Below are 27,901 nucleotides of genomic sequence, written 5' to 3'. Positions count from 1 at the left end.
CCAGAAAATTTAAAACATGGGACACAAGCTTTGGCTCCACTCTAGGGAAATGTAGACCTCTAGAAAGATGGCAGCCCTGGTCATATGTGAGATACACAGGAGTGCCTGCCTTGGTTAATAAAGTGTGAAGTGTAGCTCCCTCCTCTCTAAACAGGAAGAAGTGCTCCAAGTCTTGAGCACAGTTGCAGGTATGGTTTCTGACGGTGACAAGAAACCAGGGAGACACCACAGAAGCCTTGAAAGTGCAGCACAAAACCATTCACCCCACCTCCAGAAGGCCGAGAGCCTGATGTCAAGCAGAGGGAGAATTGGTTTATTGGCACGGTCATTCCTTGTTAAACTGACAGGGTTACGTGGCACCTACAACAAAAAAGCAGGTTTTTCCCAGACTAGTTTGATTGTGGTGTCTGCCGGTCACCCAGCAAACTGACCACGAAGCTTGTTCTAATCCATACGATGAGATGATCTGTAAAACCAGTACAAATCTTCATAACTCAGTTGAGGTACACAAAACAAAACAAAAAACAAAACCCTGACTGGAAAAGCATCGGTTGAGGGCAGGACCAAGGAGAGATGGGCACATTACCATTGTCAATGGGTGCAGATGCCTTGGGGAAAGGTAGTTTTCTCCAGAGAACTGCATTGGGCCATCAAAGCCTGCCACAGTCCTAGAAGTGACTAGCTTCAAGGTGCAGCTGGCGGGTGGCATCTGTCCTCTCATCATGTAGTTGGTGTTCATTCCTTTGGAAATCCTGCAGCCAAAGCCCTTGGTCTGGGGATGCTGAGGTGGGGGTGGGAGGGATGGCAGACAGAGCCACAGCAGCAGGCGCTACACACAGCACTAGTCTAGGGAGAGGCTAGGATGTAGGCTGTGATCACTGTCATGGGATAGGCTAGAAGGGAGCCAGGTAGGGTGGCTCTGATGGGGGGCAGCTCTGGTCCAGTCACCCAAACCTTGCTGAAAGCTTCATGCATGTTAGGTGAACTCAAAGAATCAAAGACTCCTATCTGCCTCACTCCCTGCCTGCATTGCTAAATTTTGGAAAAAGTCTCCTAAGGACTATACAATCAAGTCCCAGCAGATTAGAATCTTCCCCAGTACTGCTGAGTGCGTGGGATTCCAGCCACGATTTCTGATTCAATTCCACAGTGGTTCTCTCCTCTGAGGATTTTAAAGAAACCTGGGATGGAGAAAAAATAAGGTGTTTTCAAAGTATGCCCTGAGTTTGGTCTAACCCTTCTTTTATATGATGCCCCATTCTGTAACCCAGGCTGGCCACACTCTCCATTCTTAGCCCCAGCATCCTAAGTGCTAGGGCTACAGGAGCACAGGGATTGCAGCCACTATGTCCAGTGGCCTTAGGCCTGACCCTTGCTGGTATACTCAGATTCATCCAGACCTTGAAGTGAGCTACCTGAAGCCCAGCATCATCTGAGACCATCCCTCAGTTCCCTTCCCAGGCTGCTCATGCAATGGGAACTGTATACAAAACCACGTGGAGCTCTGGGGCTATACACTTAGGGCATCATGTCCACACCTCGGGCCACAGAGGAGTGAAGGGGCTATGGTGGTCTGGCCCATAGCTTATGTGGTCTGAGGAGGGGGACTGCCACTCACCATTATCACCCCAGTCAACGTTCCAGGAGTTTGCTACCAGCCAGTAGGGTACTCCATTCTCTATTCCCCAGCCCAGAATGCGGATGGCATGGCCTCCCATCACATCACCGGCTTCATGCTTGTATACGCCTGGGAAAGAAAAAGGCAGTTATGACTGAACACAGGTCACTGTCTGCCCACAGATTCCCAAGACTAGCCACCCAGTCAGTAACAGGCTGTCAGGAACCAACTGGTCTCCTACACAGAAATTTCTAGAAGGATGGAGGAGGGACTCAAGATGAGCACTTGCTAGCAGGTCAAGAGCCTAGGTTGGGGGTCTCACTAAATAGCCCTAGCTGGCCTGGAACTCATTGTGTAGACCAAGGTAATCTCAGAGATCTGCCTGCCTCTACCTTCTACATGCTAAAATTAATGGTGTACACTACCATGCCTAGCACTTCCAAAAATATTTTTGGAAGCCTAACACACTTAAGAATGCAAATTTCCTACAAAATATTGTTTGGTTGGCTTTAAAAAAAAAAATCAAGGTTCTGATAAACTCTTAAGTTATGAAGCAAACTTAAAACCCTAGGTCAATTATGTGTTTTACACCCTGAGATTCCATGTCAGGGTTCATCTGTGAAGCTTTAGATAGCTCGCAGAGTTCTTCAAGTTCTTTCCTGGGGTTCTCTGGAGAGGTAAGGGGAGATGGGCACACACCACTGTCAGCTGACCGAAGCGGTGCTGCTCAGGTGTTAGAGATCTGGTCAACCAGGCCTTCCACTTGAGGGTAATCCACTCTTCAAACTGAGTGATATTCGTGCTGTGGTGGCTGTTCTTAGTTGTCAACTTGATTACATCTGGAATTAACTAAAACCCAAATGACTGAGCACACCTGTGCGGAGTTGTTTTCTTAATTAGATCATCTGGAGTGGGAAGACGCACTTCTAAGCTGGATGGCTGAGGTGGGGAGATCCACCTTTAATTCAGATCGTTGCAGGTGAGGACACCCCAGCTTTAATCTGGGCCACACTGTCTGGGGAACACGGAAGAAGCTCGCTCTCTCTGCCAGCCTACTCTTGCTAGTCATTCCTTCACTGGCATCAGAGCCTATTTAGATTCCAGCATAGACTGAAGACAGGCTGCAACATCTAGCCTCATGGACTGACGTACTGGATCTTTGAACCTTCTGTTAGTAGACAGTCACTGCTGGACTATGAACCACAGCCTGTAAGCCCCTATAATAAATCCTCTCCAAATAAAAAGATATCTATAATTTAAGCTGTTCTCCTAGAGCAGTGGTTCTCCGCCTACCTAATGCTGCAATCCTTACAGTTCCTTATGTTGTGGTGACTCCCAACCGTAAAATTATTTTTCTTTCTACTTTATAACTAATTTTGCTACTGTTATGAATAGTAATGTAAATATCTGACTGATATGCAGAAAATATTGTCATTGTTACAAACTGACTGAAAGAGGTTGAGACCCGCAGGTTGAGAACCACTGCTCTAGAGAACCCTGATTCTGAGAGTTGTCATCCCAGCTACATGGACAACTGAGGCGATCTAGGCCTTTGCCTAGAAACAACCACTGTCAAATATGGATGAGAGACAAAGACAGGAACGATGCTGTAGAAGGCAGAAGCAACAGCAGAGAATGGAGCAGAGCTGGTCTGGCAAGGTTGGAAAGGGACCTGGAGAGCCTCTGCGGAGACCATGTTCAGAGGAAGCCAGTGAGCACAGCAGGTAGGAAGCTGCGACCATGAGACCACCACCACCACAGGCTGACTATCTGCCCAGAGAAGAGCGAGCAGGAGGGAGACGGAGTCCCCAGTCCCCTGGCCTCCTCACCGTGACACCTGCTGGCTTATGTAGACCCTGAGCCCTTGAGCTTTGACTTCCTTCCAATCCTTGACTAGTACCTGATTTGTAAGTCAAGAAGTCAGAAAACACAGTAAAAGCACCCTCCACTGGGCCATTTTTGTAGATTTCCGCCATGATCTCCTTCTCGCTGTCAGACACACTGTAGGAAGTGTACCCTGTAGAAGAAACAAAGCTGGTCAGGGTGAGCAAGTGCCTAGAGCCCTTCCAGGCCTCCAGAAGAGGTAAAGGAAGGCTTCCCTAGGTAAGAAGTTAAGCAAAGCTAGACAGTCCTAGAAGAGGCTAAGAGGACCCCAAGGTATAAATCCAGGTTCTAACCCCTTGCAAAACAATCTGCCTGGTCCCTTGGAGCTCAATGGGCTGACACAAGACAGAGTGTGGACCGAAGTATGTGGTGTACATCTCTCTTCAGTGAGACAGGTGTGAATTACCTCAGCTTTCCTTCTTGCTATTCCAGGTTTTTTTGTTTTTGTTTTTTGTTTTTTGTTTTTTTTTCTTTCTGTGTAGCACTGTCTGTTTTGGAACTCTCTGTATACTAGTCTGGCTTCGAACTCAGAAAGCCGCCTGCCTGTGCCTCCCAAGTGGTAGGATTAAAACTGTGTACCACGACCCCTCTCTGGACTCTTAAGTGACTTTGACCTGTTCTTCCTTCAGCAGGCCCCAGCCCGGTCCCAGCTTACCATAGTGCTTATCTTCCTTGTAGGATGTGGAGTAGCCAGCCTCACACATCTTGTTGCACTTGGGAGTATCTCCTTCTCCAGTGCATGGGGGACGGGAGCCATTGACATGGTGTTCACAGGGAGGGATGGTGTAGGGTAAGCAGCCTGAAGAATGGAGGAGACGATATCAGCCTGCAACCCTACCGCGGGGCCCCCAGGCCAGACCATGTCTATATCCTACGGGGCAGCTTCTGTATTGAAGATGGTCTGGCTAACTACCCATCAGCTGGCCCTTTATCTTTTACCTTCCCATCACCATAGAAAAGAAGCCACTGACACTTGCCTATGAAATGCCTGAGAGACAGGAGTTGTAGGCAAACACTCACCTATATGAGAATTGTATACTCCACCAGAAACCAGGCCTTTTCTAGTCCAGAAGTTCCATGCTCCAGAGGGATAGCCACCATTACAGCTGAAAAACAGCTTTTGTCAATGGCAAGAAAGTCCCAGCTGCTCCCAAGTGTCACTACACAGTACAGATGCCAAGGTCCCCCTGGGATACACTGTCCTCACAAGAATCCTCCAGTCCAACATCCCAATTCGTCTTTTCTTCACTGGCGCCCCACCAGGGACTCAACCAAGCTCCATCTTTGTCCACAAGACCTCTCTTTTTTTCATGTCCACATTAAACTGAGCTTCAACACTCCCCCGTTTCTAGAACAGTAGTTCTCAACTGCACAATTCCCTGGAGTATAGTAGCCCTCATCCCCACTTCCTTATTGTTTTCATTCTTTTTGGTTTTTTCGAGGCAGGGTCTCTCTATGTAGACCTGGCTGCTCTAGAACTTGTTATGTAGACCTCCTCCTGTTCTGCCTCTCAAGTGCTGAGACTAAAGGCATGCAACACCAGGCCAGGCTAGTTTGATTTCTAAGGTTTTTGTTATACCATCAACTAAGGTCTAAACATGTTAAGTGGAAAACTCCAGTTTTAAATTGCATAATGTCCTGAGCAGCGAGATGAAATCTCACATTCCCTGGTTCATTCAGTACAAAACATAAAGCATCTCTGTCAAAAGTATCCATGCTGTATACTGTACACACTACTGTCTAGTCAACTGAGAGCCATCTTGGTCATCCACAGCTGTGACACTGCAGCGTGGGTTCAAGTAATCCTTGACAGCCAATTGTAAGATCAGTGATGCTGGCAGCTCAGACATGTCAAACAGAAGCAGATCTACGTACGCTAAGAATGACTCTTCTATGCCTTAAATCATGAAGGAAGTTAGATTCATGTTGCTTTCACTGCTACCTGTTGGACTCTAAAAATTACAGCCACAGTGGATACGCCTCTCGTTGAAGGCATCCACTTGGGTTGGGGGCTCTTGTAAAACAAGGTGTGGCGTCCCTTGTAGTTCCAAAGCATTAGGCAGAATAGGGACATGTAAGGCTGCATGTGAGAGCTGGGCAGTATCCTTTCTTCTTCTTCCTGCTGCTAGATACTGGTGAGGCCTAGACACACATTCTGGAACTTGCAGGAATGTCTAACCTGCACCATGTTATTGAGTAAGGGCCAAACGACACTGGTGAGCACCTGAGTTACGAACCGAGTTTCTGGAACACTAAGCCCACCCTCCATCTGGAGCCTGTCCTCCTTATAGAGCAGACCAAGTATGTTCCCCCGAGGTGGGGGTTGGGGGCGAGGGATGATAAGGACAAGTGAGACAAAGCCAGACAGGGAACAGAAAGCAAGCACAACTTTTGGAGACGATGTTCTGCTAGTGCTCTGTCCCCACCAAGCTGAGGCAAGTCTGGCTCAACAGCAGCAGCAGCAAGAGTCCGCCTGCAACCCTCATGTTACCCTCTGTCTCAGCCATGAAAAGTCTTCCCCTCCCGGGGACCCCTGAGTTACTCAGCACAGAGAAGGAAGGGGTTAGGGTCTCAGGGAATAGGTGCCCAACACTTACCCATCCCCACACTGGATACCACAGCAGGTAAGCAGGTCCTCAGCAGACACCTCCACATTGACTCGGCCATTGGTGTGAATGCAGATTCGGTCAGACATGGCTTCCACTGCCCCAAATGCCTGTGGTAATATGAAGTCCCGCTTGGTAAGAAGCCCGTCTTCCATGAAGCAGGGAGGGTCTTTGACCTTTTGAGTGCTTAGACCTTTTCAGTGTCAGAAGGGTCTCTCGGGTTCATACAGCATTAAAGAGACTAACCCAGGCCTTCTGCCTTGAGGACTTGGCTCACATGGAGCAAATTCCAAGGCAGAGAGCAGATGGTAGCCAGCATGGGCACAGGTAGTTGGGGATGGGAGGTGGGAGATAGGGCTTTTGGGGGTGCACAGTCAGTACAACTGAACTGGTCCATTTGGGGAGATGAAAGGACTGTATGGATGGGCCATAGAGATGACCACCCAACACTGGGAGCATAATTAATGCACTGAACTATGCGCTTAGCTAAGAGGGTTCTATTTTCTGTCTTGTGTGTTTTGCCACAATTCAGAAATCAGCGTGCTGACAGACAAGGACAATCCTGAGGCTCTGTCAGATCAGAGCTGCCTTCTTTACTGAGGGAAAGAAAGTAGCTTCACAGCCTGTGTGCACAGACCTAGATATACAAGACCCGGGCACGCCCATCACCCCCTCCATCCATTCCCGACCACAAGGATCATAAACCACAGTAATGGGAAGAAACTGACTGCGAATACTTCCTTGCTTGCCTTGACACAGCTCATCCCACTCAGATATGCCAATACCCCAACCGATCTTCTTCCAGGAGCCCTCCCCACCAGCAGGATCTTACCCAACAAGAGCCACAGGACCCCTGGTCTCTGATCTGTGCGATGGTCGGGCAATTGGACCACTGTTCCCGTGCATCAAAGGATTCAGGTAGATTTATGTCCTCGCTGAACCCAACCCTGTGCAAAAGGAGGACTGTTGCAGGCTACCATTCACTCCCACCCCCGAAAGACTCAGCAAGGAGAGTGCCCTGGGCTGTATGTATCTCCCAGAAGTGGTGAGACACAGGCAGGAGGTACCCTTTATGGCTTTCCACTGTTTAGTGTGACTCAGCACTGTGTGCGCTTGCTCTATGCCCATTTAGTGGGTGTTTTTCAACCACCCGGCCCATGGAGCACATGCATGGGGTTTGTTTTTTTGCCCCCATCACAGATATCTGTCCTGGTACTTCAAGGTCCTTTCCCCCCATTTCCTTTCTGTCTGTCTGTCTTTCTTTCTTTCTTCCTTTCTTTCTTTGAGATAGAGTTTGGCGATGTAGCCTAAGCTAGCCAGGAACTCTAGCCAGGTCCTCCTACCTAGACCAACTTTTTAGGGAAAGTCAGAATTACAGGCACATCTCATTGTATCTCATTCAAACTACTTTAAATAACAATAATTCTTCAGGCTTATTTTTAGGTTGGTATAGTGGATATGCAAGGGAAAACATGTGATTTATCCTTTTAGATTTATTTATTTAGTGTATGCATGGGTTTTTAGGATTTTTTGTTTTTGTTTTGTTTGTTTTTTTGCCTGCATGTATGTCTGTGCACTACACATGAGCCTGTCGCCCTCAGAGGTCAGAAAGCTCCAGATCCCCTGGAACTGGAGTTAATGGATGTGTTTGAGCCACTGTATAGGTGCTAGGAATTGAACCCAGATCCTCTACATGAGTAACAAGTGCTCTTAACCACTAAGCCATCTCTCCAGTCCTGGGATTTATTTTATTTTCCTTGAAGAGACATTTAGCAATGCTAGAGTGGATGTGCCTACACCAGGGGTTTTGGCTGTCTACAGAAAATATTCAGATTCTCTCATTGCATCTGCAAAAGTGACAGCTGAGTATGAGTCCTCAGTTTGATGTCCAGGACTAGTATCAGGGCTGGATGTAGAGGAGCTGGATGTAGTCTGGCAGGAAGGTCATGAGTTCAAGGCCACAGGAATCCCCTCAGGGCACAGTATATATCTGTATGGCTGTTACCAGAAGGGAGAGCCAAGAAAGATCTGCAGTATAGGCCTTTGCTCCCATACATATTCTGCCCTGGTTCTAAAGCAGTCCTTTCCTACCCCTCACTTGGAATTTCTACAATATTAAACTGTGCCTTGTCCACAGCCTGGCTTGAGTTAGACAACACCATCACCGTGCTTGGATGGCCATCCCTAATCCTGGCTAGGAACAATTTCTGCATAAAAATGTCCACTGCAGCTTTTCAGAAAAATAAAACATTAATGGTTAATTTCTATGGACTCTCCTTAAATTATTCAGAGGTACAGCCAGACCTCAACTGCCAAGTCTGGGATATGATACCTTGGAGACAAGGTAGTAAATCCAGCATTTGAGTCTCTGAAGAACACACGGTAGGGAATCCAGAGAGGGTTCTTCTACCTCCCTACACCCCAACACTAGCACCATTGTTCACAATTCACTCCAGGCTGTGCCACTCACCTTTCCGGCAGCTTGGGTCCACCCAGGACAGTTCCACACAGCTTCTTCAGATAGCTTATGTCAACATTGTAGAAGTTGCGTCCAGCCTGAAAGAGAGTTACACCACGACAGTCACCTATCCACCAAGGGGCTTCCCATGTTTGGATGAGTAGATCAGGGGTCCTGTTCAATTCAGGGAGCTAGGGGACCAGGCAGAGTGATTCAGAGTCAGAGCACAGCTCTCAGACCACAGTGTCTTCTCTAACCTGCTTTCAGAGACCTGCCCCAGACCTGGAGGAAATGGTGGCAGGAAGTAGTAAGGAACCTCATCTTCCACAGGGTCCCCCTGACTCTGAAGCTCACTTATTCCTCCACATACCTCCATGTACAAAGACTCACATGTATGTGTACCCCCATGCACACACATGGAGATCAGAGAGGAAGGTGGTATGCTCCATGGGCCTCAACTTCCAGAAAAGAATGCTCTACGGCCAATTAGTCACCTCAGAGGCAGTGTGCACAGGGTACCCCAAGCAGGTACCCTGGAAGACAGACAGGCAGGCAGACAGACAGACAGACAGGAAACAGCAGCACAGCCTACCTGCCATGTTGTATTCTGTTTGTTGATATAGTTAATCATGTCGTCCGACAGTGGGTGAAAGGAAGGCTTGTCATGGGCACTGGTCAGTGCCAGCAGGCAAGAGAGAGGGATCAAGGACCACCACATCCTGGAAGCTGGATCCTGCACTCACCTAGAAAGGATATAGGCAACATCAAAATGATTTCCACACACGGGTACTACTGAGGCCTCACTGTGAAGCCTGGTTGGATGGGAGCCGATAGATATCACGCACAATATATATATATATATATATGTATATATATATATATGTATATATATATATACATATACACACACACACACACACACACACACACACACACACACACACACCTGATGGACTAAGTTTAGAGACTCTCTCCGGTGTTCTAGAAGAGTTAGCTTTAAGCTTTAAGCTGGATGTAGTGTGAACCCTGTATTGGGAAGTGTAAGGTATTAGAACAGAGTTCAGCCTGGGCCATGTAACACAGCCTGCCTCAAAAAACAAAAAACAAAACAAAGCAAAAGAAAAACAGGATTGGGAGTGGGGGCAGGGATGACTGAGAGGATACGTGTAAAAAAAGTAATTAAGGGGTTGGGGATTTAGCTCCGTGGTAGAGCGCTTGCCTAGCAAGCGCAAGGCCCTGGGTTCGGTCCCCAGCTCTGAAAAAAAGAAAAGAAAAAAAAAAAGTAATTAAATTTAAAAAACAAAACATGGGCTGGAGAGATGACTCAGTGGTTAAGAGCACTGACTGCTCTTCCAGAGGTCCTGAGTTCAAGTCCCGGCAACCACATGATGGCTCATAACCATCTGTAATGAGATCTGATGCCTTCTGATGTGTCTGAAGAGAGCTACAGTGTACTTAAATATAATAAATAAATAAACTTTAAAAAAAAATAAAAAACAAAACAAACAAAAACCCACCAAACCACTGAACTGTGAGTCCTAAGAAGAGTCAATGGGTAAGGAGACAAAAAAAAGCAGGGTTTACAAGCCTCACTTAAAAACACATTAAATTCGGGCTGGAGAGATGGCTCAGTGGTTAAGAGCATTGACTGCTCTTCCAGAGGTCCTGAGTTCAAATCCCAGCAACCACATGGTGGCTCACAACCATCTGTACTGAGGTCTGATGCCCTCTTCTGGTGCATCTGAAGACAGCAACAGTGTACTCATATACAGTAAATAAATAAATCTTAAAAAAAAAAAAAAACACATTAAATTCATTGTGTGTGTGTGTATGTGTGTGTGTGTGTGTGTGTGTGTGTTTGTGTGTGTGTGTGTGTGTGTGTGATTGTGTGCAGGTTGGAGGATGAGTTCTAGGAGCTGGTTCTTTCCTTTCACTGTAGGCTTAAGTTCTCTCCCCAGCTCTGTGAGTCCCACTCTTGGCATATTTAAGCCAACATAAGCTGGGCTGGTATCAGTTGCTGGTAACTAAGGAAGCACACAGACTGTGCCAGGACACGAGGCTCCTAGAAACCTCTCTTCTCTGGTTTTTCCTGTCACTCAAGGGCTTTGCTTCCGGCTCGAGAAGGAAAACCATTACATCAATACCTTGGCCCTTAGACCTTGTGAACTGACTCAAGACTCAGGGGAACAGTCATTTCCAGCTCAACCCATGAGTCATCCTCTTGGGCAAGTAGCTAATGAAGGCCAGGCCTTTCCTGGATGCTGACATGTGGTTTGAACCTGGTGGGAGCAACAACAGTAAGTGTGGGTAGGCTGGGACTCTGCCCTGACTCTAGGGCTTACAGGAGTGAATGCTCTATGTCAGGTCAAAGGTCGATAGGACACTGGAACACAGACTGACTCCTCCTGCCTGCTTCCTGAGTGCTGGATCACAGACGTGAAATTGGACTGAAAGAAAACTAAAAACTCTCGATTAAGTTCAAGCTGCAGAGTTGTGTCCTCAGTGAGTCAGAACAAAAGTCTGGTGTGTGTGGTAGGTACAAGGCAGGGAGTCTGAATAACAACTCATCTATTATGTGTATGGACAGAAAGAAGATTCTAGAAAAGATCCAATGGAGGCCTTCTTGGAACAACCTCATAATATATTATAAAATGCCTGGTGACTCTGGCTCAAAAAAGTTCTATTAAAAAAAAAGTCAGGCCACTCAAAGCTCACCTTGGGCGTGGGACAAGTGTGTGTGGGGAAAGAGGAAGTGACAACACTCCTGCAGATGTGCTTACACAGCTGGCTGCCTGCTGTGGGAAAACAAGGATGGACTGACTCTGTACACAGACGGCAGACCGACCTCAGACACATACAAGTCTGAGCTGCTCCTGAGGCGTGCTTGTAATCCTAGGGCTCAGGAGGATGAAGCCGGGGAGCAAGGGTTCAAAGCTAGCCTTGGCTACACTGTGATATACCGAATGAAACAGGTAAACAGTCCCAAACAAAACTAACTCCCTAGAAAGCCTAAACCTGGCATAAAACATAACCCTTTAGGCATCGCATTAAAGTTAAAAGTCCTATGCCAGTGGGGTGGCTCTGCAGGCAGAGGTGCTTGCTGCCAAGCCAAATGGCCTGAGTTCAATCCCCTGCTTGATGAAGGAGAAAACGGACTCTTACAGTGATCGAGACATATGGGAAAAAACAGCTCCCATTAAAGGCTTTGTGTACTCGATAAAACAACCTGGGGATCAGACGACTTGGGGATGAAATGCAGCTGATATCGTGGGCTTAGCACACCTGAGACTCGGTTCCCACCCCAGCACCACACACTCTCACATCAGAAACGTGGGAATTCCACAGTGGGAAAATGGATACAGTGACTTGTTATACAGTGGGAAATGGCCTGCCACATGGATAATATGTAAACCTTTAAACATATATGTTCCTGTATTTCAAAGAGTCCTCTCTCCTCACCCCATTGCTCTAAGACTGGGCCTTGGGCATAGCCCCAACTGGCCTGGAACTTGCTACATAGACCAAGCCAACCTGAAACTTACAGTGACCTTCAGGTTTCTGCCTTTTGAAGGCTGTGACTGCCAAGTGCACCCCAGCATACCTACCAAGGAATCCACTGTTTGACAAAGAATCACAGGTTCAAAGAACAAGACCTTTGAAAAATGGCTCCTGAATGAGTTACCCACCATCTCCTGCCACCAATAAGACTTCCTTCTGCCTTACGGGCTTTCTATCCAGCACTTACTGTTGCATGCGTTCCCAGTGACTCATGGGAAGCTGTCTCACATGACCATGTGTCAGCCATCACAGGGCCTCCAATCATACTGTTAGGTCATTGTGTCCTTTCTTCGTTTCAGCAGCACTCTCTGCCTTGTACTGGATCTTAACTTTGTGTGTCTGTGTACATGCATGTTCATGTGTGTGCAAATACAATATGTGTGTGTGCCTCTGGAGACCAGGACTACCACAGATGGTGCTGCTCAGGTGTCCTCCAGCTTATTTCCAAACACCCTGGACCTTACCAAATAGGGAGGGCTGACTAGCCAGTGAGCCTGTCTCTGCTTCCCCAGTGCTGCAATTACAAAGTGTGCACCAACATGCCTGGCTTTTAACATGGGTTCTGGGGGTCACTCAGGTCCTCAGGAATCAAACTCAGATCCTTGTATAAATACTCTTTCAGCTAAGTCATTCCCTAAGTCCAGAAACTAATTCCTCCCAGACACTGATGCAGAAACCCTGGAGTATCCACTCCCTAGGGTGGGAGTCTAGATGAAGGAGGGTCTGGTAAATCTGTTAGGATCTCCTATGTTGAAGGACTGACACCCTTGGGTTCACAACATTCTGTATGTTAGAGAATTAGAGTGTCCCAAGATCCCCCACAGGGACTTAGCATCTGTTGAGCTGTTAAATATAAGCTGAGTTAGAAAGGTTCTTTCCCACGGTAACTTGAAATTCTAAACAAGTTAAACAAATTTAAAATTTTAAACAAGATGTCTTTGGTTTCTGCCACTGCAAAGATCGCACGCACTCCCAACCGCAAGAGTTCCCAGGTTCTGCAGCTTACAGATCCCAGCTGCTGCAGCTGCAGGACATTTTCCAGGAAGCTGGGTTTCCATTGGTTCTGCAGCCTACCTCTGAGCCCTGGACTTTATCCTCATCATCACCGGGGTTCTACACAGCTACAAACCTAGGCATTGGAGCTTCAGGAGTTCTGCAGTTTCCACCCAATTACCTAACCCTCCTCCTACCAAGATGAGCCCCGAGGGGGGTGGGAGGCTTCACCTTCAAATACCTAGATTCTCCACTCCTCCTTTAAGAGGCTGGAATGAGGGGTGGAATCAAGATGGGATTCGCTTGGACACCAGCCACTGTGCTTGCTGCATGAGGAGGCTCTATTAGAGATGGACACTAACATCCAGATCTTGGTTCACTTCTGTCATCCATAAACACTGCCCTTCCCTGAGGCTCAGATCCTGTGCTTCTGAGGTGGTAATGAGCACCATGTCCCCAGGCGATGTGAGGGGCAGAGGAGGGTAGAAAAACCCTGCATCAGTGGACACTGAAAGAAAGAGCAGCTAGCTAGAGAAGGCTCGGTCCCGCTCTTCCTAAACCCCTGTCCTTCGACTTGTGATGGCTAATTCCAGTCTGATCCAAACCTACTCTCAAAGCCTTCACTTGGCAGGACTCTGAGTTAAAACAAGCTTCCACCCGCAGTAAAATCCACAAGCCTGTCAAAAGGCTTGAGTCCCAAGACTGGAGTGTGTGAAGCCTGCTCTCCCCACCTAAGGCACCAGTAGCTGATTCCCTGGAGATGCCAGTCTTCCCAGACAGCACGCGCACAAGCACTTTGGTCACACAGCCAAGAGTGACAATGACAAGTTAAGCTGTCCATAAAACTGTCAATATGTCACGGGTTCTGTGCCTTTGCCTTACAAAACCAGCTTTCACTTCCCCTAGCTTAGCAAGCAGATCCTTGTATTTCCCAATTCTGTGATTTTCATTTCAGTTAACAGAAAGTCTTTATTTCACAAAAGAGGGGGGATGGGACACACAAGTACACTGAGGGCTGGCTAACCGGCCTCCTCTTCCAGGTGTACATGTAGGGAGCACTTGTGGGCACCGTTTATTTCCAGCTCAAGTCAGCTGGTCCTGGGTTCCACTACCCTTTTCCTTTTCAAACCTTTGTAGCAATCAGTATATCAAATGTCCTGCTACTACTACTGTCACTGTCACATGAACAGAATAGACTGGTGATCCCATCAACAGCAAAACCATTTCCCAAACGAGCTGGATGCCTTTCCTCAGACAAATATACTCCTGGGCCTCTAGAAGAAAATGGCATAAACATCCAAGGAGAAGCCAGGGTGAAGAAAGCACACACTAAACATGGGGGGTGGGGGTGGGCGCAAGCCTGACAAAGCTTTCTTGGTATCACAGTCTCAGGCAGACTGGAGTCCAAGTCTACATGCTAAAGGAGACAGAATATGTAGAATGAAGTCCCACAGGCTACCTGCCATGTCCTGGCACAGGATAAGGAAGGGCACACACACAAAAGTGATCTTCATCCACCTCTCCCTGACTGTGGTACATGGGGCTGACCTCTCGCACACCAGCTCTAACTGTGCAGCCACACTGTGGCCATCCATCACAGATGTGCAGAGGGACCCTGCCCTAGGGAGGTGGGAAGAGGATGGGGAGGCATGCTAGGACCTTGATGTTGCACTTTACGAGCTTCTCTTCCATAAAAACAAACTTGTCTAGGCTTTGCCTGTCATTAAGGGCACCTGTATTAACCGCTTCAGTCCTCCCACAGAACAAGACAGTGGGAACTTCATTTCCTTTTGACTGGTTTGCCCAGTTGCTCAACACTGGGGTAGCTATGGTGGAAACAGACACACTAATCTCAAAGGTGTACGGAGCAGACCCGAAAGAGGCAAGAGACGCCGCCTTTTGCTAAGTCTGAATCACAGACCTGATGTGGTTTCCTGATTTCACATCTTTGCTCCTAGTTCAAAACTGTGTGATTGATTCATGGTGATTCTAATGAACAAACAGCTTAGAGCCGCCCACAGCCACCATCCATCTACCCGAGGCAGCACATCTGAAGGAGGAGGCCACAGATGCAATTCAATGGCAGAGCACCTACCTGCTCAACTGAGAAAATGCCTCCACAGGAGCAGACTGTGGGCAGGCCTAGACGGCCTATATGGCGTTTTCATAACTAGTGATGGATGGGGAGGGCCCAGCCCGCTGTGGGTGGGGCCACCCTTGGGCTGGTGACCCTGAGATCTATAAAAAAGGGGGCTGAGCAAGCCAGTAAGCAGCACCCTCACCCCCATCGCCTCTGCAGCAGCTCCTTCCTCCAGGATCCTCCCCTGTTTGAGTTCCTTTCCCGCCTCCTTTCAATGTTGAACCACAGTGTGGAAGTATAAGCCAAATAAACGCTTTCCTCCCCATAGAAATCGTAAGGACAGGGGCTCGTTTAAGAGGAAAGCCAATTAATTATTGGTAGAAAACAAGACAATTTGACCAAGACCTGCAGAGATGCGTCCCAAATGCAGGAGGTAGTATAGTCCAGTCTGCTCCTAAAATATACACAGTACAAGTCTTTTAAAGACCTTGAGATGCAAAATGAGATTAGTGTTTTATGCTTCCCTGCTTGCTCCCTAACTCGAATGCAGGCTAAATTAAGCTCCAGGCTGGTCAGCCTGAGGACCAGGCAGACAACAACAGAAACATTTTGTCTGTGAGCTGGATACTACCTTCTCCTTTCTTGGGACTCTCTCAAGGCTCACAGAAATGAAGAGTAGCGGGAGAGCCACTCTTTGGGAAAGTGCCCGTGTACCAGGCTGGGGCAACTGCCGGCAGGCAGAGCCACCAGGTACAGCCTCCGGTCACTGCTGACTATAAAGGTCTCTATGTGCACAGCGGTCAACACTTATTGTCCCTGCATAAGTATCCCAGTTTGAGACCAAGGATATACTTCAGTTGGCATGCTTGCCTAGCCTCCTGGGTTCTGTCCCCAGCATCACATTAAACCAGACATAGTAAGTGGTACATATCTATAACACCCCATGAAGAGGCAGGATAGAGTCCAAATGCCATCCTTGGCTAACACTGTGAATTTGAGGCCAGCCTGAAATATAAGATTGTCTCAAAACACATCCTCTCCCTACCACTGACCTATTTGGTATAAAAAAAATTGTGACCATCATACTATTTGTAATAAAGCCTTATGTGTCTATTCTACTATTTGATAGCAAAACACAGCATATCCCCAAACCCAGAGGGGATCATGCTGAGAATGAGAGACAGGCTACTTGAATCCTGATATGATTTGATATACCCTTGACTGACACAAGGTGGCCAGCACCTTATGCAAATTGGAAGGACATGTGACTCCTGTGGGTGAGCATCACCTGCTTGGGCCAGATCAGCAGGTCAGAGGGTCAGAGGTCAGAAGGCAGCCACCTCTGATCTAAGAGTTCTGTGGATACTAACTTGTCATTTTTCAGCCTTATTCTCTTCCACCCTGCCGGCTAGAGAAGAGCAGTATCTTGGCCAGACTATAGAGTTACTGACTCAATCAAACCAGGTTAACAGTTGAGATCACAGGCCATACATAGGTCCTTCCCGAAGTCTTTGATTTCACAGGCAAGGGAAACTGAGGCATGGGCAGGCCCTGAATGGCCATACCTGAGTAGGGAATCAATCACTTTCAGGAGATCAGACTCTAGGTCCAATTCTACCACAGTTACCTAAGTGACTATAACCATGTCAAACTTACAGGTGACTTCACTCTCTTAAAGTCTCCCAACATCACAAAAAAGCTTCCTGATTTTAAAAATTAGAAACTAGGGCTTGGAGGAGAGGGTTCAGTGGGAAGGTATTGCTGTGCAGTCCTGAGGACCTGGGTCCGAATCCCTAATCCCCAGCTAAATGCTATGAGGACTTGGTGGCCTGCATTTGTAATCCCAGGATTTGGGAGTCAGAGAAGATTCCTGGGGCAAGCTGGCTAGCCATACTAACCAAATGCAGCCAAATGTGCCTCGAGAAGCACATATGCATACAGAAGTATTTACTACATCCAACTGCCCCAAGTCCAGATACCCAGGCTTACGACCTAAAGAACCCAGACAGTTGCAGATGTGCGGTGGTGTACATGCGCGAAGCTCAGTGCTTAAAAGGCACAGGCTGGAGAAATCTCAAGTTCAGGGTCATCCGTGGCTACATAGCAAGTTTGAAGCCAACCTGGGCTATGAGAGCTCCTGTCTCAAATATTGAATCCCAAACCTAAACCCAAACTTGTTTTTTTTCTTTTCTTTTTTTTTTTTTTTTTTTTGTCTTGCTTTATTTGTTTTTTGGGGCAGGGTCACAATGAAGCCTTGGCTAACCTAGAATTCGTTAGATAGATCAAGCTGTCCTTGAACTCAGAGTGCTGGGAATAAAGTTGTTCACTACTCTGATAAGCTAAACCCTAACATTAAACACAAACAAACAAACAAAAAAACAACAACAAAACTGGGTGGTGGTGGTGGTGGCACACACCTTTAATCCCAGCACTTGGGAGGCAAAGGCAGGTGAATCTCTGTGAATTCAAGGTCGGCCTGGTCTACACAGGGAGTTCCAAGACAGCCAGATACACGGAGAAACCCCATCTTAAAAGCAAACAAAAAATCCCAAACAATTGAACTTTAGCAGAAGTGCTGCAAGTGACCAAGTACAAAACCAGGGGGAGCTTCACCAATTACAGCTTCCCTTTGACAAGGAATTAAACTTGAATTTCTACTCGCAGCAGTGAAGGCACAGGTGTGTCTGAAACCCATCTCATTGACAAGTAAGGTCTGGTAAGAGCTAATGTTAGCATACCTTCTGAACAGCAAGAAGGTGGCAGGGCCACACAGAGAGGTGGCATCATCGTCATCTAGCAGAACAGAAGGTGTGTGAGTCATATGTCCCGCAATTCATGCTACTTCTGCCTTGCCCAAAAGAATTTTCTGTGTCAGTATAAGCAAGAGTGAAAAAGGAGGAGGGAAAGAAATAAAAGTAGGCGTCTCGCTGGTCAACATATTCAAGACCAATAAACTAGCTAGGTGTGGTGGCACAAGCCTTTAATCTCAGCTCTCAGGAGGCGGACCTCTAAACTCAAGGCCAGTCTGGTTTATTTACATAGTGAGTTTCAGTGCAGCCAGGACTACACAGAAAAGCTCTGTCTCAAATTTAAAAAAAAGACTAATAAACTAAATTCCCTGGGCCTGTTAGGATGCATACCTGAGATCTCAGCGCTTGGGAGGTGGGCAGAAAGATCAGGAGTTCAAAGCCATCCTCCTCTATGTGGTGAGTTTGAGCTGGGATACATGAAACCCCTGTCACACTGCCACCTGTCCCCAACAAACTAAAGTAACTATTAAATCTGCAGGTATCAACCATCAACAAATCTCAAACTGAATGAACAAGACAGGTAGTATAATTAAGTTACATAAAACAATACTTATAGATGGATACATTGTATCTCAAGTGCAGAAGTAGGAAGGACTAAGAAACAGCTGCCAAAGTCCCTGGGATGGACAAAGCAAGACCAGGAAACTGACCTCAACCAGAAGAGAGCCACCCACTTCTATCTAAACCTGAGACAGGTCTGCAGAAGGGGTACTCAAGCTTGATGCTAAAAATGAAATGACTGGTAGGTGGCCCACGGTTTTTAATCCCAGCACTGGGAAGGCAGAGGCAGATTTGTCTCTGAGTGTGTGTACCCCACCCTGACCAGGCCATCCTGGTGTACATAGCCAGTTCCAAGCTAGCCAGGACTACACAGTGAGCAATAAGACCTGTTTCTCAGAAAAAAAAAAAAAAAAAAGAAAGAAATCCTAAACCAGGAGCATTAGCTTGTGTCTGTAACTCTAGCATTCAGGGGGGTTGTCCAGTTCACAGCCCCCCTGGACTGCAGAGCAACACCTGCCTCAAAAAACTGGAGGGACAGTGGACGGAGGACACTGGTTAAAGATGGCTGGCTATGATAGTCTGGTGGCAGAGTGCTTGAATAGGAGCCCGAGGCTCTGGGTTGTATATCATCGTGACAGACAGACAAGAGTTTCAGCATGCTGCAGAGCTCCACCCCTAGACTTCCACCATGCTCAGTGTAGGGCAGAAAATAAACTACAGTAACAAAAGGACTCCGGATGGATCCTCCACCCTTCTTCCTTAGGCAGCTCCTGCAGAGTACTGAGATAACCAGAGCAGGGGACTGCTAACTAAGCAAAGACAACACACACCTTTGTACACCTCACCTCACCTACCAGCCCACCACTGCCCTTCACATATCAATCACACCAACCAAGTCCCTGGTTTCCCTTTCGACCTTCAAAAGTTCTATTGCATAAAGTTCCACCTCACGCATAGCTAATATTTTCTTTACATCAGAACATCAAACGTCAGTAGCCAACCCAAGACTCGGATATCTAAAGGTTTCTACCCATACCATATAAGGGTAGACAGCCCAGACAGCTGAATCAGCACCTCCAGGGGACCGATTCTACCTGGAGCCAAGAGCTCCAACACTCCATTGCCTGACTACTCTGAAACCACTTAGGCCAACATCAAGGGGAATGTTAAAGACCTCTGCTGGCACCTGGGCTGGTGAAGCACAGGCATGGGCCCACCCCACCCTACCCCTACCCCGACTCCCTAGCAGTCCCCGTAGGCCTGGGTCACGTGGCTTAAAAGGAGCAAAGGTCATTTTCCTCCGGAGTGTAGGAGGTGAAACTGTTTTAAGTTTTACTCTGTAGTCTGACTGTCGTGGAATTCATTATGTAGGCCAGGCTGGTTTCCAAGGCACGGCGATTCTCCTGCCTCAGCCTTCAAGTGCTGTGACTGCCTGGCTCTGGTATGCCTCTGGGAACTCTGGAGTTTTAGGTTACCATGGCCAGACCCTATGGGAAGCAAGTCTCCCCTGAAGGGCTTCAAGGAAAGATGAGCGCACCGTCACCAACATTCTGCACATGCTACCGAATCTGAAGGCTGAAGAGCACACCTCCGCGGCAGTCCCTCCCAGGAGGCACCCGGAGATCAGTGTTCCCGAGACACTAAAAGGTGCTAAGATTCCCTTTGAACCCCACAATTTATCTCCTTTCCCAAACAGGTGAGGGGATCTGGTTAGGTGGAGGCAAGGTGAGGGTGGGCTTTAGTCCTTTACTCCAGGCTCCTAGGGGACCAAGTCCAATTCACCTATCTCCTGGTCCGCCTGCCAGTGAAGATCCCATGCCGCCTTCAGGGTGCTATCTCTCCAGGCCAGCAGGGCTCTGACTGAAGGAGGCTGTCCTTTTTGCAAGCACGTCTCCTCCACCACATTCCCATCATCTTGGCTCTCCCCTCCAGAGAAAGGTGCTACACTCCCTATTCTCTAGCTCTGCTTCTCTTCCTGTTTCTCGGTTTAATTCTTCGAGTAGGTTCCACTCCAGCCACCCACTACTAGGTTCCTGTTTTTAGTAGAACAGGTCTTTTAGGGTGCCAGGCACTGCGTGGGTTTGTGTGTGGAAAAGTTCCCGGGGCAGATTCTTTAGAATAAACCACAAAACTGCACTAGATGCAGGTCGATACTCGCCCTGAGCACCCCGGAGACTCGCAGTCTGCGAGCTAGGAGGGCCAGGGCCGAACCCTCCCTTTAAGCTCCTCCCTCGGAGCTCCCCGAAGTCTCCACCTCCGCCCTTGAAGTGCGCCATGGCCACTGGAGAGAAGCCGACCACTGCGGGTCACCAGGCTCGGCCCTAAAGGGTGAAGGCCCGGAGCTCTGCCGGACTAGTGTGCCGGAGCCTAGGTCTTCTCTTCCAGAGGACCGCGATCCAATACTGAACATAGCATCTACGGCCTCGGAGGAACCGCGCCTGCGCCCTGGGCAAGCGAGGGGCCTGTCTCCGCCACCGCCACTCAGCCCGCTCCCCCAACCCAGCCAAGGTGGCTTCAGCCGCGGAGCCACTGTGCCCCGCGCAAACTCACCGAGCGCAGCGCGACAACCTGGGCCCGCAGTCGCTGAGCCGAACCGAGCCACTCCTGGCCTCTCCGGTGCACCCCTAAGTACGGCGCAGCTCCGCCCGCCGCTGGGGCTGATTCGTCACGTGACCCATGGCCGCGCCCCCGCCGGCCCCTCCTACTTCATCCCAGGACTCCACAAGCTCCCTAGCCTAGGTCTGCACTGTATGGCTCTAGTTTGTTGATCTCTCCATCTCGCCCAGAGATGCTCGCCAGAGACTTCTGCAGGTACCCTGCACCGGAAAGTTGTAACATCTTCGCGATATTCATTCATCGGAAAGGCCCCGTGGAATCAGGGACCTGGAAATGGCTGGCGTTCCAGTGGAGCTTCCTGGCCTTATATTGTGAAACTCAGACTATAATGGTGTAGAAATACTCAGACCAAGGAAGGCAATCAAAACTAAAACTGAGCTGGGGCTGTAGCCCAGCAGTAGAGCTCTTGCCTATGAAGCCCAAGTTCGATCCCCAGTTTAGAAAGAAAAGAAAAAGAAAGAAAGAAAGACAGACAGACAGACAGACAGACAAGACCCCTTATCTGTCCAAGGCATGTTATGAAATTCAGAACTCGGGGAAGGAGAGATGGCTCAGTGGTTAAGAGCACTGACTGCTCTTCCAGAGGTCCTGAGTTTAATTCCCAGCAACCATATGGTGGCTTTCAACCATCTGTAATGGGATCTGATGCCTTCTTCTGGTGTGTCTGAAGACAGTGACAGTGCACTCATATAAATAAAAATAAATAAATCTTAAGAAAAAAATCAGAGCTCCTGCCAGGCCCTATGAGCCTCCCCCCATCTTGTGTGGTAGGCTAGCCAGTGAAAAAACGTCTGACCTAGTTGATCTGACAGGTCACATCATACCCTCAACCCCACCCCAGGGTCTCCAGGAGTGGAAGAATGGTGACTGAACCCCAGTTGAGTGGAATACTAGAGGAACCCAGAAACCTTGTTGCCAGCTGCCCCAGCTGCTGACAACAGGTGGAACTGGCTGCTTATTGTAGGGTAAAAAGTCCAGACGAGAATGAGGAGCCTCTCTTGGCTAAAAGCCAAAAATGTCCTGGCATGTCCAGAGCTTTGTCCTTGGCAGGAGCTAGAGAAGTTTCCAGTATCTAAGCCCAGAGTGTCTCTGGCTGCCAGGAAGGGGGTCTTCATCTCTTTTCCCCAAAGGAGTAACCTTTCCTGGAAGCCATTGAGGCTGTGTCCCAAAGTGCAAGGACCTCAACACCTGGAATGGAAATCGGACTGACCTGCTCATCCTCCGTCCTTCCTCCATCCACTAAAGCCCTAATGACTTGCAGACAGTGAAGCTCAATGGGGTCCCACTCCCTGGGGGTGGGGGAGACCTTCCCACTGTACAGGAGCTCCGCCTTTCTCTCCCTTCAGCTCCCTACAGTTCTCCCCCCCTTTCTAAAACTCACCTTCTGTCCATGAATTTCATTCTTCAAAACTAGAGACAAGAACCCAGAAGCCTCTGGCTTGGGGTGACCTTGATGGCACCAAAGAAGGCTTCATTTGAAGATGTTAAGCTATTCCCATATTACTGCCTGCTCACCCCAGCCTGTCCAGACAGCTGATGATTTCAGCCTGCCAACCAGTGCTGATATGTCATCCTCCACATGGGCCCAAATGGGAGGACATACAGACCACAGTAAATCCTTCCTTTATAGCGCCTCAGATATGCTGAGGGCTGCACATGCATTATCACAGTGTGTTAATAAAGGAGATTCTTCTGAACCAAAACAGTGACAAATAGTCACATGTGATAGAAGCCTGTAGTCCCAACACTTGGGAAGTTTGGAGGCCACAGGGTCAATCCGAGCTGCATAGCGCATTCAAATCCAACCTGGGCTACATGAGACCCTGTATCAAATGACCAACACACAGGGCTGTGGATATAGTTTAGTTGGTAGAACTATTTTGACTTGTATGTGTAGAGTTCTCTATCCCCAGCTCCACATAAACCTGGCATAGTGGTCCACACACCCCTGAGGTAGAAGCAGAAAGGTCAGAAGTTCAAGACCACAGAACCAGTTCTATGGCTCAGCTGGTAAAAGGGCTTTCTACACAACCTGATGACCTACCTCACTTTGATCCCTGAAAGCCACATTCTAAAAAGTTGTCCTCTAAACCTCCACACTAGTGCCATAGCATACACACCCCTGCGCGCTCTCTCTCTCTCTCTCTCTCTCTCTCGCTCTCTCTTTCTCTCTCTCTCTCTCTCTCTCTCTCTCTCACACACACACACACACACACACACACACACACACACACACTTTAATAATAATAATTTTAGAAGCTCAAAGCTATCCATAGCTCCATAGTGATTTGTGACCAGCATGGGTTACAAGAAACCATGTGTCAGGGCTGGAGAGATGGCTCAGTGGTTAAGAGCATCGACTGCTCTTCCAAAGGTCCTGAGTTCAAATCCCAGCAACCACATGGTGGCTCACAACCATCTGTAAAGAGATCTGATGCCCTCTTCTGGTGTGTCTGAAGATAGCTATAATGTATATAATAAATAAATAAACCTTTAAAAAAAAAAGAAACCATGTGTCAAATAAATAAGCAAATGAGCACTCCTCTTGAGTCTGTCTGTGGGAAACTTTAGGAGGAAGTTGTCCCACATATTTAACCCCCTACAAGCACACACTGAATCCTCTGCCTCCCAAAGGATAAGGATGTGCTATGCTGTTCCTGCTATATTCTTCACAGTGCAGTCACCTGGTAGAGGGCAGGTACAAGTGTGCACACGGAGTAAACCTTGAAGATGGAGTAGTTTTAGCTTCACCCGCCATGTCTGGAGCTCAGGGCTTGTTCCCAGAATGTTCAGAGGGCTCTTGGCCTGAGTGAGGAGAAGTATTTTCCTGGCGAACATGTGGACAGGAGACTGGGCATGCACACTGAAGAAATATGGATCCTCATAATAACATCACCAAACATGTACAGCGGCACTACTCACAAGAGCCTAGAGGTGGAAGTGATTATCAACAGATAAACAAAATGTCCTGTAATCGCAAAGCAAGGCGTGACTCAGCTATAAAAAATGCAGTGCTACCACATACACTACATACACTGCGGATAAACCTCCCAGATGTGCTAAGTAAGGGAAGGACCTCATGCTGTGTGCTCCCACCTATGCTTACAGCAAGAGAAAGCCAACATAGAGATGGATTAGCAGGTGAACCAGGGATGCCTGGGGAGAAGAGCTTTGAGTCTGGGGAGGACCCCACAGGGCATTCAAAATTCTCTAAGACCTCACAAGGAAGCACTTGTGAAAGTGCTAACAACTACAGCGTTTCATTTTATTTTTAATATCTTGGGGATCACTCCCCCCCCCATTTTTTGTTTGTTTTCTGAGATAAGGCTCACTTTGTAATCCTGACTGTCCTAGAATTCACTATGTAGACCAGACTAGCCTTCAACTCACAGAGATCCACCTGCTCCCGCCTCCCTCGTGCTGAGATTAAAGGGGTGCACCATCACACCTGACTGACAAGAAAACAAAAGGAAGACTTCTCTGGAGCATTCATTCGGGTCATAAAACTCAGCACACAGATATCACTACCAGCCAATGATACAAATGAAACAAATGCCTAATCCATAAAACCCTACGGTTCTAGAAAAGCCTTTAGGGGCTGGAGAGATGGCTCAGTGGTTAAGAGCACTGACTGCTCTTCCAGAAGTCCTGAGTTCAAATGCCAACAACCACATGGTGGTTCACAACCATCTGTACTGAGATCTGATGCCCTCTTCTGGTGTGTCTGAAGACAGTTACTCATATATTTTTATTTTTAAAAAAAAAGCTCACCCTGAGAAAGGATTGGTCCTACTCTAGGATCCTGAGCAACCAGTGTAGTCAGTGGAAGCCTCTTAGCAACTTCCTAGTGACTTGAACTCATGTCTGTGCAGTCTTCTATGGTGGAGACTCCAGAGCAAAACTCAGGTTCCACATCACCAAGCTGAAACAAAGCTACGGAGCTGGCCTGAGACATTTCTCAAAGGGCCAGTTTAATTGACCGGAGAATGGAGTTGACCCTGCCTTAACCCTTCCACAGGAGGCTGACCTGAACTGACCAGCTCTCAAACCACCATGGTTGAGCTATTGTTCAGTTTGCCTGACTTGGCCACACCCATAGTCACCCTTTGTTTTGGTTTTTGCTCAAACCATTGGAGCATACTTTATTTTATTTTATTTTATTTTTTGTTCTTTTTTTTTTCGGAGCTGGGGACCAAACCCTGGGCCTTGCGCTTCCTAGGTAAGCACTCTACCACTGAGCTAAATCCCCAGCCCCCCTCATACTTTATTTTTTAAAAATGAAATGCTGCTCAATTCTAGAATTATAGGCTAAAGCCAATTAAGACATCCGTTCCTGTAATCTCAGAGCCAGATCAGAAGTTCAAGGCCTGCCTGGGCTACAAAGAGACACCCTTTTCAAAAAACAAAACAAAACAAACAAAACAAACCCCGGCAAAATAAAAATAAAATACCAGCAAACAAACAAACATGGAATTCCAAGATGTTTAAGTAGGTGGTTTCTTTCTGTTGTCCTTGTCACTGTCCTGGACACTCCTTTACCTCATCTCCTAACTCATCCAAACCCACTTGCTTTTGAGCACCGGAACCTTGTATGAACCACCATCCCCACATCCCTGCACGCTGACCATTCTGGCCACATCCTCACACAGGAGCCTCCCTTTTCAATATTCTCCAAACAGGGTAAGGGGGAAAAAAATCCCATAACCAACCAGCCAACAAAAAGCACGGAGCCCGCAAAACCACGGTTTGGATCCTACTTGTGTGTTACTCCTCCCAGGGTATTCAAGGAAAAGCCTCGTACAGACATCCAATATCAGGCACAAAGCAGAAGTTTGCATGAAGCAGAACTAAGCGCCTCCTGGTTTCCAAGGCCCAAAGCCAGACGCACTGGGGATTCTGGTCAAATAAAACCCTGAAGACAAAGGCCTGGATGGAGTCTCGATGGTTATGAGAACTTGCTACTCTAGCAGAGGTCAGCTCAGTTCCCAGCACCCCTGTCCGGTGGGTCACAACCACCTGTAACTCCAGCACAGAGAACCTGAGACCTTTCCCGCCTCCAAGGGTATTCACACATTCGTTTATAACACATGCAGACACACGTATACACATAAATAAAGAATTTTATATCTTTAAAGAACTGGGAGGAAAACCCTCTGATGACATCGAATGTTTGCCAGGATGGGGATCATGGGAGCTTGGAGATTGTTGTTGTGACTTGGCCTTGAGAAACTCCCTGCATTCTTGGTTGAGGATCTATTGACTGCTCATGAAGAGTCAGAGTCACTCTGGGGGTGTGTGGCTGCTAACGGACCTCCACCGTGGATTAGTTTTAACATTTGCACACGGTCAGCACTAACAGCACGAGGTTCTGGTGACAAGAACCATTAAAAGAGAAAATGAAAGGGAGAGGGGTAAGGTTGATAGGTTCTGAATGGAGTTGTAGGAAGAGAGGACAGATAGATAAAACTGAAATTCACCATATACATGCGTACACTATGAAGAGTAAAACAAATGTTTGTTGTTTTTTTTTCCCCCTTTTTCTTTTTTTCGGAGCTGGGGACCGAACCCAGGGCCCTGCGCTTCCTAGGCAAGCACTCTACCACTGAGCTAAATCCCCAGCCAAAACAAATGTTTTTAAAAAGATGACAGAGGCACGTCTACTTCCCTCAGGGACACTATAATTTAGTAATGAAAATTAGTCTCTTTTCTGAGAACTACAGTTAAAGAAACAAAAATCACTCTTCAATTAAATTTAAACACACACACACACAAACCCACACACACTCATACACACACTCACACTATTGCTAGGTTACTCGATGACCCAGAAATTCTGTTTTCATCTGCTTAGTGAAGCAAAAGGAAAGTGGAAACACAGCCACAAAGTGACTGGAAGAAGAGTGGTCAGCAGTTTTCTTCAAATCAGCTCCAAATTACCATAATACTAACATTCAAGAGGTTGAGGCTAGAGCCCCATGCATTTAAGGCCAGCCTGGGCTACACAGTAAGATCTTGATTAAATGTAGCCCAGATTTTCAAAGATCAGGTGTTCTCCCTCAGAAGACCCAGTCAACAGGAGATTCTTGTTACTCGGCAGTTACAAAATGGGTCGGCTGACTACCATACACGTTGAGGGGATGGGTCTCAAAGGCTGAGTGAGAGACCTCCTTTAAAAGAGTGCACACTGGGCCTGTAAATGTTTGTCTCGGAGGATAAAGCCACTTGCTACCAAGCCTGACAACCTGAGTTCCATCCCTGGGACCCACACAGTAACTCCTATAAGTTGTCCTCTGATCTCCACATGTACTCTGTGGCATGAACACACACAAAAGGCAAAAAAGCAAAACAAACAAAAACAATCAAAAACTGGAGTCACAGATGCATTTTACAGTTGTCGGCCATCCTGGACTACCCAGGATGGTCCAAAGGAGTAAGATTCTGCCTCCACAAGGTGGAAGGGGAGAACCGATTCCTGAAAGTTGTCCTCCGACCTCACAGGAACACTGTGACACTGCATGCCTGCTCACACACCACACACGCTGTAATGACTCACTATACTAACAACAAAATCTGCTGCCTGTTTGGTGCTGGGGAGACAGAGCAGCGGGTGTGGGTGCTTAATGTGCAAACACGAACACCTGAGATCGAAGCCCTAGCTCCCATTTACAAAAGCTGGGCTCGGCAGCTTGGTGGCAAGCTTGGTGGCAGGATGGAGTGGATTCTCTGCACTGTGGGGGGTGGAGACAGGAGGATTGCTGAGGCCAGCTGGACCCCAGC

At 47.7% G+C, this 27,901-nt stretch overlaps 1 protein-coding gene across 2 annotated transcripts; it reads right to left on the bottom strand.

Moving 5' to 3' along the window:
- Positions 1–292: 292 nt before the first annotated feature.
- Positions 293–21,165, bottom strand: Ctsb (cathepsin B). Of its 2 annotated transcripts, NM_022597.2 has the most exons (10): positions 21,059–21,165; positions 9,159–9,309; positions 8,579–8,664; positions 6,941–7,055; positions 6,100–6,218; positions 4,523–4,608; positions 4,158–4,301; positions 3,519–3,635; positions 1,619–1,747; positions 293–1,181 (listed from the first exon to the last, which is right to left on the bottom strand). In NM_022597.2, exons 2-10 carry the CDS (start codon positions 9,282–9,284, stop codon positions 1,084–1,086), a joined length of 1,020 nt encoding a protein of 339 aa, NP_072119.2. In that variant the 5' UTR covers positions 9,285–9,309; positions 21,059–21,165; the 3' UTR covers positions 293–1,083. The 2 variants fall into 2 exon arrangements, with proteins under 2 accessions (NP_072119.2, XP_063130686.1); XM_063274616.1 differs by lacking the exons at positions 6,100–6,218; positions 8,579–8,664; positions 9,159–9,309; positions 21,059–21,165 and having other exon boundaries at positions 6,941–7,014.
- Between the last annotated feature and the right edge of the window lie 6,736 nt (positions 21,166–27,901).

This window comes from Rattus norvegicus, chromosome 15, assembly GCF_036323735.1.
Source record: "Rattus norvegicus strain BN/NHsdMcwi chromosome 15, GRCr8, whole genome shotgun sequence".
NCBI lineage: Eukaryota > Metazoa > Chordata > Mammalia > Rodentia > Muridae > Rattus > Rattus norvegicus.
Note: the sequence above shows the minus strand (reverse complement) of the source record. Positions and strands in the feature narration are given on the sequence as shown.

Bases quoted from the DNA above. Each gene is read 5' to 3' on its own strand.
- Ctsb (NM_022597.2), bottom strand. From the start codon at position 9,284: ATGTGGTGGTCCTTGATCCCTCTCTCTTGCCTGCTGGCACTGACCAGT. The intron at 8,665-9,158 runs GTAGGCTGTGCT...ACTCTCTTTCAG, and splicing joins AACAGAATACAACATGGCAG to GCTGGACGCAACTTCTACAA. The intron at 3,636-4,157 runs GTAAGCTGGGAC...TTTCTTCTACAG, and splicing joins CAAGGAAGATAAGCACTATG to GGTACACTTCCTACAGTGTG.